General features: G+C 38.4%; 2 protein-coding genes across 6 annotated transcripts; one reads left to right on the top strand and one right to left on the bottom strand.

Annotated features, from left to right (window-relative positions):
* The first annotated feature begins 2,536 nt into the window (after positions 1-2,536).
* Positions 2,537-4,499, top strand: LOC113276182. 2 transcript variants are annotated; one of them, XM_026525755.1, is made up of 4 exons: positions 2,537-2,823; positions 2,931-3,236; positions 4,005-4,069; positions 4,177-4,499. In XM_026525755.1, the coding sequence occupies exons 1-3, from the start codon at positions 2,670-2,672 to the stop codon at positions 4,007-4,009; spliced, it is 465 nt and encodes a 154-aa protein (XP_026381540.1). In that variant the 5' UTR covers positions 2,537-2,669; the 3' UTR covers positions 4,010-4,069; positions 4,177-4,499. The 2 variants fall into 2 exon arrangements, with proteins under 2 accessions (XP_026381540.1, XP_026381539.1); XM_026525754.1 differs by lacking the exons at positions 4,005-4,069; positions 4,177-4,499 and having other exon boundaries at positions 2,931-3,601.
* A 1,308-nt stretch (positions 4,500-5,807) lies between these two features.
* On the bottom strand, positions 5,808-8,245 carry LOC113276183. Of its 4 annotated transcripts, none has more exons than XR_003324129.1 (3): positions 8,020-8,245; positions 6,416-6,644; positions 5,808-6,092 (listed from the first exon to the last, which is right to left on the bottom strand). XR_003324129.1 is itself a non-coding variant. In XM_026525756.1 (2 exons), the coding sequence occupies exons 1-2, from the start codon at positions 8,161-8,163 to the stop codon at positions 6,489-6,491; spliced, it is 300 nt and encodes a 99-aa protein (XP_026381541.1). In that variant the 5' UTR covers positions 8,164-8,245; the 3' UTR covers positions 5,808-6,488. The 4 variants fall into 4 exon arrangements, 1 of the variants encoding a protein (XP_026381541.1); XR_003324127.1 differs by having other exon boundaries at positions 5,808-6,170; XR_003324128.1 differs by having other exon boundaries at positions 5,808-6,239.
* Positions 8,246-12,050: the final 3,805 nt, after the last annotated feature.

Below are 12,050 nucleotides of genomic sequence, written 5' to 3' on the forward strand. Positions count from 1 at the left end.
TCTCGGCGCACCACCTTTGGAGTTCTTCCTTTTGAAAGAAAGTACTGGAGGCGGCGGCAGAGGGTGCTGCACGGGCACTATGGAGAGGGGGAATATCGAAGGTACCACCGCGAGGACGTGTCTGCGTCCACCCCGAGTCATCACGAGGGAAAGAAGCAGCACGACTGGCAGCGTTTCGAGACCCGGAAGGACTCTTCGATGGATCCCCTTTCCTAGGAGGAGAGGCCCTCGTCCCAGAAGAAGATGAAACTTTATTACCGCGGGGATCCATTTGAGACAATTTAGAGAAATCTCCCCCAGGTGGATATCTATCAGACTCTCTACGTGGAGGGGATCTCGGTAGACTAGAAGCCGGAGATTTATATGGAAGCCGCGGACGGTCAGACATGGCTGCGAAGAGGAACAACAAAAACAAGTTAGAAGCAAACACGAGGGCATCAACAAAGATCAAAAAACAACAAAATTACCAGTTCATTTCAACAAACCCCAGAAACCCCAAAACTAGCATACATACATGTACACCCTAAAACCCTAAGCTTAAAAGTTCAATTAATACAAATGCAATAATGGCCTCCTTGACTTGAGAAGAAGAACAGGGGAAAACTAGCATACATACATCAAAAGGTGTTCTTCATCACAAACAAGGTATGACAGCAGCAGAAAATTTTGTTTCAGCACAATCAACACAACTTAAAACAACAGAGACGAAGAAAAGAAACCTTACCACCACAAATAAAATCCCAAAAGAAGACAACAAACCAGAAACAAAGAAGAAACGAGCGTGATTAATGCTAGGGCAGAGGGAATTTAATGGTTGAAGAACAAAGAATGAAGACTGACAGGGAGAATGAAATTAATTTTCAAGGAGAATGAAATTAATTTTTCTATCCTCCTTAATATACTCGAAAGAAAAAGAAGGAAGTTAATGGAGGAATGGGAAACGTGCCCATTAAATGAGCAGTTAATGCACGAGTGAGAAACGTGCCCATTAAATGAGCAGTTAATGCACGAGTGAGAAACGTGCCCAAGTATCTAGGAGAAGTTATTAGGAGAGAGGAAGAATATGTAACGTCTGTTTTCTTCAATGCTTCCACTAAACACTCAAGCCCAAAGAAAAGGGGCAAATTGTGTGTACATATTTCACTATCAAACACGTGTATGTAGGGAGACACGTGGAGAGCATGTGGACCAAGCCATCAAAACATGATGACACACGCCCACAGCCAAGAAGCCCATCCCGTGGACGTCGGATCTTTGCTCGAACAATCCAAGGGCAGAAGATAAGAGATGTATCAAAAACACGATGTACTACGGAGCACCAAATAACTCCCGAAGAGTTACTTTATCTCATCCCCAAAAGAAGCCAAGATCAACGGTGAAGAAAAGGTCGACTGACATGGACGTGACAGGGGCAGAAGACACTTGTCTAACACGAGCATGCGTCTCAACTACCCCCATTAAACACTCTGAGCAATATACGTGTCGATCAACCCGTGGAACGAACGAGGATTACTCTGCGTGATTAAGTAATGAACGAAGATCTCCGCGTGATGGACACAAAGCACAAGAAGATAAGGTTCCAACGGCCCTCAGAAACGGGTCCCATAATCTAACCCTATAAATACCCCTTCTCCACCAAGAGTAAAGGGGATCGGAAAAAAGAGTGGAGAAGAGAGAGAGAAAAATTGTAAGTGTAAGTTTATCTTTTACAATTCACAAACCAATGTAGACTCCAAAGTCATTCGACTACCTCTGTAATCATAAATGCATAGTGAAAACGACAACCCCGTGGACGTAGGCCTTAGTGCTGAACCACGTAAATCCGAGTCTTATTTACATTTCAGTACTATACGTTCATTTGATACTCCACGGATTTTACTTTTGTACCACGTTTTCTTTATCTTCCTTTATGTGAACGCCTTTAGTGATGATATTAGATGAGGCTATGATAAACCCGAAGATTTTGAGCCAAGGAGTCAGTAGTCATTTCATCAGTCCGAGTGGGCACATAGAGTGCGAACATTATTTGTGAACATATAGATGCCTTCGTGATTTACGTGTTCACAGTTCGATTCTACCTCGATGCTCAATCAGTAATGGGAGCAGCAAATGGAGATATCATGAAGGCAACTTGGCAGAATCGATCACTTGTTTTTGAGTTAAACACTAGATTATATATTATCAAACTTCATGGACTTACAAATCCATTAGAAGAAGAGGAAGGAGGAGGAGGGAAAAAAGAAAAAAAAAAAAGGCATATGCTCTCAACTTCCGCAAAAGTAGGAGGACCGAGGGCCAAACATCCGCCCCACACACCCACACCTTTGTAACCCTCAATACTCAACAGCATCAAACGGCTACACAGTTGCAATAAATCTTCAATTAACCAGCAAAATTACAGATACCGGGAAAGAACGAAAATTCTAGCGTAAAAGAAAAGGGCAAAAAAGAATACCGTGGGCCCCACCAACATTTAATCCCTGTATCCGCGAAAATCTATAAATCAGAAGGTTTGAGCACCAAATAAAGATTTGAAGGAGCAGCTACTTGTGCCTCTTCAAACTCTTCTCTTACTCTCTTAAATCCCTTCCTCTCTTTCCACCTTCATCTTCCCATCCTCATTTCCATCATCTACTTAACCAAAGTCATACTTAACCAAAATCAAAACCATGGTAGTAACTACAGATTTAGGAAACACCAATACGATGAAATTTTTATGTAGTTATGGTGGTAAGATTCTTCCTCGTAATACTGATGGTAAACTTCGTTACGTTGGTGGTGATACTAGGGTTCTTGCCCTTGATCGCTCCCTTTCTTTCTCAGGTACTTTACCGATTATTTATTTATTTTAGCCATGAATTTCAATTTTAGGTATTTTTAGGGCTTTCTTGAATTTTAGCCCTAAATTCTATTTGTTATTGGTATTACAGTGGTAATGATAAAGCTTGGAGAATTATGTGGATCAATACCAGTGAAATTGCGCTGTCAATTACCAAATGAGGATTTAGATGCATTGGTTTCAATAAAATCCGACGAAGATCTTGTCAATGTTATCGAAGAATATGATCGAGCTAGTAAAGCTACATCAAACACTCTAAAAATCAGATCATTTCTTTCACCATCATCATCGTCAAAATCAGTGAAAAGAATTTCACCTCTACAATCGTCAAATACTTCCTCAATCGGTGATGATGGATCATTTTCAGCCGTTGGATCATCGTCACCCCCTCTAACAGGCAAGACAGTAGCTCGTCATCATCATTGTTGTGTTCAACAGATCTCAAAACCACCAGTTCCATATCCAACCATTCATTATTATTACCAGAATCCTTCGAATCATCAGATAGTTTACTATGTTGCTCATCATCAAGGAAACAACACTAGTAGTAATAATAACCGGGTGCAGTATTAGCAGTATTAGTTTTGTTAAATTAGACCGAAGAATACAGTTCGTATATAAATAAGTTAACCAAAAAAAATATGAAGAAGAAGAAAGTCGAAATCAGTAAATAGAAAGAAAGATGTTTGTTTCATTTTTTTGGTAATGTATGTTTTCACTGTATATCATGGATTGAAAGAGTGATTTCTCTCGTCCTCATCATCCTCCTCCTAGCTTATTCCAATTTCCGAAACCCTATTTTTTTTAATTATGGGAATGAATTTTGATCTTAATGGCTTGACCTGAGTTAATGCCGTTATCCCGGGAAGGACATTATTGATTCTTCATGGATAGGTTTTGCCCCGTCAATTCTGCAGAGATAATCTCGAATTTCGTACACCTCTTAGATTTTCGTCATTTCATTGTTTCTTATTGCGTTTCACATCGTTGGTTTCCACCATTCTCAATCCTTAAATTTCTCATCTACCCTATTCCAAGTGTCTTAGCTGTGTATTGTTTACAGTTTCGACATTTTTTTTATTATTATTATTAATTTATAATCTGATTCTTACTTATGATTTTTCTTAGCTCATTTAATTTGATTGTTTGTTTTATTTATTTGCAGGTTAATTATAGCGTTGGGAGGACATAGAAGCTATCTGCTCGGGAGGTGTAAAGATAGAGAAAGAGGTATGAAAATTGACTATGGAAAAAGAGAAGTTGTTTGGTTTGATTTGAAAGATTCCTGCATTAACTAACAGTCTAACATCAGTATGAATTGGCTTTTTCTTGACCAGATTTTTTCAGAAGATAATAGTCTTTCTCAATACTAGGGGCCGGGAAAATCAGTGGTGATGCCATGGTCGTGGGGGTGCTGAAATACTAAAAATGTATCTTCAAATTCTTATATACCTCTCCACACATTTATCTGTTATTAATACAAAGGAAAATTGGAGAAAAATCTCAGAACATATACCTGCAAAAAATTTTAAGGTGCATCTTTTGGCGGACATCCCAATTGTCCAATGGAGTTTTGGTTGAATCAGAACTAATGAATGAATAAAAAAAAAAAAAAGAAAAAACAGAAAAAAGAGGATGGCTGGATGGGTCTTTTGTGACAGCTGGTAATGGAGATAGATAACAATGGCATATTCCCTAAAGTCTGGATTCTAGTCCCATGGGGCCAAAAGTTGTGACCTAAGTTAAGTTCATGGAAGCAGATGAGAAGAAAAGAATCTGAATTGGGTTCTACACAAAAGAGTGATTTTTGCAATTTGAAAGTCTACTTGTTTGATTGAACTTGAAGAGGTAAATGCTTAAGAAAGAGAACAAAAGAACTGGACTCCAATTCAACTTCTTAAAAATTTGGTACTACTATTTTGACTATGGAAAACAAGCAACTTTCATCAAACCTCCAAAATGAGATGAAAATTCCTAAAAAGCGCTGAGCTGCTCTGACCAACAAACAACATCTTAATGGAACAATTGAAATTGATTCTTATTCAAATTAGCAAAGAATAATAAGTGGTTAAAACTGATACAAATAAAATATTGAATACTACTCTTCAATACAGAGAGTCGGTTAACCAAATAGGCATTTCTGGAACGTTCCGTGGCCAACTCAGTATTGATAGAATTAGTAGTTTCGTGTTCCAACCGTTGAAACCCTTGAAAGGGTCTACTAAAGTTAGGGAACATGATGACCTTACTCCAACTCAAAAATATAAAAATTCCACCCAAAACAAAGCAAATTCAATTCTAGTCATGGACACATTGCCAACCTACTTTTAACGAACTTAACTACAGTTATGGATACCCACCACTTTACTGATGGTTCCATACACATTGTTCAGAGAAATACTTTGCATCCACAAATTAAGGAATTTCAAAATCTAAAAAGAGTGGATTGGAACCAAATTCATACCAAACTGTAATATCCCAATGACATCCCATGACATAACTAAGAATACGTGACAGAGTTCCACAACTCTATTGGAAGACTCCGGATCGAAAGTTCAAAATCAACTAGTTACGTCCCTATCTGCACAACAGAATATTCCAACCTTTAGCGATGACGCCAGGGGTACTGATCAATAAGCAGTGTTCACCAAAAGAATACTAGTTACTGTTTAGATTTTGGACGAATCTAGTCATCAGGCCTGGCGTGTTGTACCATTTCAAGGGTCCAAATAAAAGTTATTCCTAAAGTGACTTGATTTGTGAACCAGATTAGTACACTGGGAGTGGGAGGCCAACTTTGTAACTTCAAAGTCAACTGATTTAGCAACGACTTGCACCAGCAAATTCTTGTGTTAACTAAGTTCCTACATGGATGCACATCTTTAGGAGAAACCTCAACAATGACCCTGGCAACTTGCTAGTCAAATGATCTTTATGCTAGCAGCCGGATGGAAAATAAGAGAAAAAGGAAGTATAACACCTGAAACGCTCATGATGCCCCTATGATATCAACAAACATCCTACCTTAAGGGAGCTGGAATCTTCACTGTTATGTTTCAGCCAATAAAAATTACAGATATCCCCTAAGAATATCTATACAACTGCTTTCTATATCATTTCAAGAGTCAGAATAGAGTGTTTGTGTACATTGTTTGTATTGTGCAACTTTTTGAACCAAATCAGTACCCTGGGAAGTGAAATTATATAGCTTCGAAGTCTAGTTGTATAGAAAGCCGTACCCTGGGAGCCAAATCTGCGTACATCGTTTCAGCCAATATTCATAATAGAAAATTACGGTGATGATTTCATACATGGATGCACATCTCTAGGCCTGCCAAACCACAAAAACTTCCCCATATAACTGCTAGTCACCTCACGTGAATCATGTTCATAATATGGACTGGAAAGCAAAAAAACAAAAAGAAGGTCTGAAACATGCAGGAAGCAATACCCTTATGAGATCTGCAAATACCCTACCTGAGGAGGCTCTAGAATCTTCATTACTACCTGTGCCCAATTATGTAAACTATATATAGAAAGTCAGACATCTAGAAAGAAGACTGTCGTACAATGTACCTCTTAGATACAAGTGTTTGCTTGGTAAGACAGAGCATTGAGCGACCAAGTTTGATCACTGCCTACATTACAATCAACCTGTTTCCTGCTCAAACTCATCACCTTCAGACTCCTCTGCATTGTCAACATCATCATCATCTGCATCATTATCGAAATCTTCTTTGTCATTATCTACGGCTGCCTTTCCAACAACAACTATGTCGATGTTTGTCTTTCTGATCTCATCAAACTGCAACAAAGGAAAATGAAGAAGATAAATAACCATATAAGAAACTAAGTTGGGATTTCATCATTTGCAAGAGTCAGTAATATTAATACGAAATTTTGGAAAAGCTTGAATTGGTTCTTGGTGTTTCAGCGACAGTTCCTTCTATCTATATTGTTAACATTATTCAAAAGTCATACTAAAGAAGAAATGTTGTGAGAGAAGGTCAATGCCAAGACAGAGTATGCATAATGCATAGTTGATCTTTGCCTCCAGCTAACCGTCATCGAAGTATGGATCCTCACTTACGATACCCTCCGCCATCATTCAATTCAAGTTTATTTCTGGGACTTAAAAACAGAAGGTACTGGGATTGCTAAGCTTTGCATTGACTAATTCAATGGTTAAACAGCAACTTGGCTCCCTTTTCTATATTCCACTACCATTATACTTAAGCCAAAGCGAAGCCTTGGAATCGCTCATAATCATGCACATGAAGTAGATAAAACCACTTTCATTTTTGCCACCGGACTTGGTTAGAGTGACATAGCTCCTTGAATTGTCATTCTACAAATTTACATACCATGTTGAAACCTCGCCAAGCTTTTACAGTCTAGACACAAATCCTCTTCTATAAGACTACATTTGAAATCCTACTCATTACGTTCCAATCAGAAATTTGGGATACACGTGTTTTAAATGCTAAACACTAGAAATCTAAACTCAAAAACTATTTTCATCTGTTTTTATTTACCGAAAATAAACAACTACCAGAAAGAAGAACACCCCACATCCATGTGAATTCAGAAATGATTTTGCCATGGATAAAAAGTTCACTGGACCTTATTAGATTCTCGGCCATATCATAGGCCTTGCAGCATGATGGGCGGTTATATTTGAAGTCGAACAGTAAGCTTAGACCAAGAGCGTGTATGGCTGGAGGGAATGGAATCCTTTCCCGGGAATCCAATTCCATTCACATGTTTAGTAAATAGGAATAGTGGAGGTATGGTAAGAGGATTCCTCCAAATCTAATGGAATTCAAAACCCATTTGGGGTGGTGAATTTAGGATTTCCCCTCGTGAAATATGATTCCTGGGAATGGAATCCCCTTCCCACTATCAATAGCGCTCAATCACACAAATTAACCGACAAACTCCAAATGAGACTAATGAAACAACTGCATCTCTTGATTTATGATTCTCAAGATACCGTGTGAAAAACTTAGGGTTTGCCGTTATGAGTATGAATTCCCCAATCAAATCAAGTTAAAAAAATCATAATTTTATACCTAAACATGAAATGAAAACCCATATCACCGAATATTAATTCAAACTACTATAACATCGTCCTAAAATTCCGGAAGTCCAAAAAGGGTAAAGAAAGAAAGTAATTTAACCTTGTGTTGGAGATCACTTTCATCCATAGCAAGAAGAAGTTCATCAGACTGTGGGTGAGGCCACTGAGGTGGAAGTAAAACTGATGATGGTATCATACTTGTTGATGATGGGAACTGGGTCATGAATGCTGGAGACTGCAACATTGTTCCTCTCTAGGTTCTTTCACTCCTCTGCAACTTTCTTCGATCTCAGCGAGAGAAGGACGGCATAAAAAAGGCCCTAAGATGGCTGCTAAGAGGGGACCGATTTTTGCTGGGGGATTTTAGGTTAAGGCCCTATCCATGGGTTACCCATAACGTATCAAAAGATTTTTTATGCCCAGCCCGAATAAAATATTACTCCCCGTTATTGGAAAAATGTTACTTTCATTTTTTCATTTTAGCCTAAAAATAGGTCAAATTAAAAAAGTAAAAGTAACATTTTTCCAGAAATTGAGGGAGTATTTATATAATGTAAAGGAAAACGATTTGTTTGGTGTCTCAAGGAATTTTGGTTACTTTTTCAGTAGACATAAATGCCCCTCCGTGATTTATTTCTTATGCTTTCTTATCCGTCAGAATTTGGTAGATTCTGAGAACTTGAGGGGTAAATAGGTCCTCTCTGTTATGTCTAAACAAAACCGTTTTTGCTTCCTCTACCATAAGGTCCATAACCACCGAAACACCTTCACCACCACCAGGCCTCCTTCAATTTCATCTTATCCCACACAAACCACCACCGGCAACACCACCGCCACCATTACAGTAAACACCATCGTCCCCATCACCACTTCCTTACTTTCTTCTTCTTCTTCTAATTGTTGTTGTTCCCTCCAATTTTGTGCCCTAACCTAATCGTAACAGCAACTCTTCTCAACTCTTCCTGTGATTTTTCTTCCCCATTGATTTCACCATTCTCTTCTATTTGCGTTTCTTCAATTGTGTTGGTGCAAAAATTAATCACCCCAACAATCTTCAAGATGTGTATATGATGATCAAATCGCCGCCACTGATTATCTTCTCCAATAAATTGTTGATGGAAAGTGGTGGGGGTACCTGCAAAGACACTCCGATGCTAAAACCAACAAGAGTTATAAGCAAGTATTTGTGGTGAAAAGGAATAGAAATTGTGTACCTTTTGAGTTGGATTTTAGCCTCTATTTATAGGCCCCAAACCCTAATTTGGTTCCATAATAACCCTATATTTGTAGTTATCCAAAATAATTACCAAGATTTGTACTTATCCTTTAAGATTCTTATCTATCTTGAAAGATCCTTATATATCTTATCAAGATTTGAGTTTCTCTTTGAAGATTATTATCTTCACAAGATTTGAGTTTATCTTGGAAGATCCTTATTATCTTCACAAGATTTGTGTATATCCCCACAACATTTGTATTTATCTTGAAAGATTCATGTCTGATCCTTGTCTATCTTCCAAGATTTGTGTCTATCTCAAAATGACTTCTACAATAAGTCATTTGGGCTTCTATAATAAGCTAGAATGGGCTTCCATAATTATCCATGAAAACCCACCGGTTTCCACAATAAACCTTATTGGGCTTCCACAATAAGCCATGTGAATAAACCGTATTGAGCTTCCATAATAAGCCATGTGGGTTTCCTCAATAAACCCACCGGTTTCCACAATAAACCTTATTGGGCTTCTACAATAAGCCATGTGAATAAACCGTATTGGGCTTCCATAATAAGCCATGTGGGTTTCCTCAATAAACCCACCGGTTTCCACAATAAACCGTATTGGGCTTCCATAATAAGCCTTGTGGGTTTCCTCAATAAACCCACCGGTTTCCACAATAAACCGTATTAGGCCAATATCAAATAGCTTGTGCGGTACGCACGTACACTATTTTAATAGGGTAAAAACAAATTGCATGCCCTAAACCTTTCTTGGCCTTGGACACCTTGTTGTGTGGATTTTCCCCAAAGTCGGCTTAATAAATCAAAGCACCAAACACGTTCAAAGTAGCAATAATATACTCAAAACTCCATATAATAATTACCCAAACACCAAACAGATCGGCATGTTATGTTCTCATGCTCTTCCTTTAGCTAACAAATGACCTGCGTGTTGGTAGGACATCGACGATACGCTTCTCACCTTGTCAAATAGTCACCACCGCCATGATCGATAGGAATATGACTCTCATTTGAATGCAGGATGCTCTCGTATCTTGGTAGGCACATTGATTTTCAATATGCTCCTATTATGACCTTAAATTTTTCGGCTCAACGCTCTTGTGTCTGCGAATAAAGAATGTACGACAACCTTTGGTGTACAGGTTGACTGACATTAGCTTTTTGTCATATATTTTCTATCATAATAAGCCATTAATCGGTTTCTTCAATAAACCACCGAGCTTCCTTAATAAGTTCGGTTGGGCTTCCTCAATAATACAGAGTTGGTTTCTTTAATAAACCACTAAGCTTCCTTAATAAGTTCGGTTGGGCTTCCTCAATAAGCCAGAGTTGGTTTCCTTAATAAACCACCGAGCTTCCTTAATAAGTTCGGTTGGGCCTCCTCAATAAGCCAGAGTTAGTTTCCTTAATAAACCACCGAGCTTCCTTAATAAGTTCGGCTAGGCTTCCTCAATAAGCCAGCCGGGCTTCTATAATAAGCCATATGAGTTTCCCTTTATCTTTTCGCTCCATTTTAGCTTCAGCTTAATTATGTTGAAGCACCTTGTTTTCGCCTCTGTCTTTATTAGAAACACATCGCAACAATTTCCTTTATAATCAAATACTTGGTATGTGTTTCTCTTTATTAGAAAGACATTGCAACTGTTCCTTTGATAACCAAAATACTTCTCCTTTGTCTTCCTCTTTTATAGAAAGACAGTGCAACTATTTCCTTTAATAACCAAAATACTTCGTCTTTGTCTTCCTCTTTTATAGAAAGATATTTCAACTATTTCCTTTAATAACTAACCAAAATACTTCGTCTTTGTCTTCCTCTTTTATAGAAAGACATTTCACGTATTTCTTTAATAAATACATGAAAAAAATGTTCTCATTTGTGATTATAAATTCGATTTTATAATGTAATAACTAGCGAGGACTTACCTCCCCGGGCGTTTGCTCCTTCCATCTTAGTCGTCCCCAATACTTCCAATGATATCCAAAAGGATACGTCATATTGTTTGACTTCCTTAACCATGTTGGGTTCGATTGCATGCTAGGCGTCACTTTAGCCGCCCCTGATATCTGTAGAGATATTCCCAAATAGAAAAGACGCCCCCATGTGAAGCAAGAACTAGATATATTATATCTAGATCCTCACTTGCTAGATGAATCTGAGTTTATGGTATCTTTTCGTTTCCATCTTATTTCTGGATTCATCGTGATTTTTCCTTGTTGGAATCGCCCTCAAAATTTTGTCTTGGTGTGGCGTGTCCCTCGGTTCCGGACCTTTTTGTTGTCCGTGACAACTTTGCTTTCTTTTCCTTTTCAGCTTTCACGCACCGATCACCCCTGTCATACAACTCCTTGAGGGTTTCGACTGGTTGAACTGCTAATGAGTTGTAAATTCCAAACTCATCATAATCCATCGCATTTTTATATGCTTCTATTATGAATCCCTCGTCCACCTTTCCAATTTCAGTAACTTCCTGACGAAACCTCCTATTAAAATCAAAAAGACTTTCGCCAGGCTCTCTGTGCAAGAGGAATAAATGACTGTTTTTTTTTTATTCCGAGGTTAATCTTGTATTGCTCGAAAAACACATCTGACAGCATTCTGAAACTCCTAATTGAATTTGACTCTAATTGTGAGAACCAAGTTAGAGCCTTACCCGTCAATGTCATTGGAAAGGTTCTACAGAGTAGCTCGTCGCTGAAGCTCCACAAACTCATTGAGGCTTGAAATCGTTGGACGTGCTCCACTGGATTCCATTGCGTCCGTCGAAAAGCTCCTTGAATTGAGGCTGGTTGAAATTCGAGGGTGGGCGGTAGCGCCTTATCTTTTCAACAAATGGGGAGTCCATTGATTTTTTCATTGAAAAAATTTGTTGCTCTTCATCTTTGGATTTCTT

The sequence above is a fragment of the Papaver somniferum genome, chromosome 4 (assembly GCF_003573695.1).
Source record: "Papaver somniferum cultivar HN1 chromosome 4, ASM357369v1, whole genome shotgun sequence".
Lineage (NCBI taxonomy): Eukaryota > Viridiplantae > Streptophyta > Magnoliopsida > Ranunculales > Papaveraceae > Papaver > Papaver somniferum.

Bases quoted from the DNA above. Each gene is read 5' to 3' on its own strand.
- LOC113276183 (XM_026525756.1), bottom strand. From the start codon at position 8,163: ATGTTGCAGTCTCCAGCATTCATGACCCAGTTCCCATCATCAACAAGT. The intron at 6,645-8,019 runs GTTAAATTACTT...CCTTTGTTGCAG, and splicing joins AAAGTGATCTCCAACACAAG to TTTGATGAGATCAGAAAGAC.
- LOC113276182 (XM_026525754.1), top strand. From the start codon at position 2,670: ATGGTAGTAACTACAGATTTAGGAAACACCAATACGATGAAATTTTTA. The intron at 2,824-2,930 runs GTACTTTACCGA...TTGGTATTACAG, and splicing joins TCGCTCCCTTTCTTTCTCAG to TGGTAATGATAAAGCTTGGA.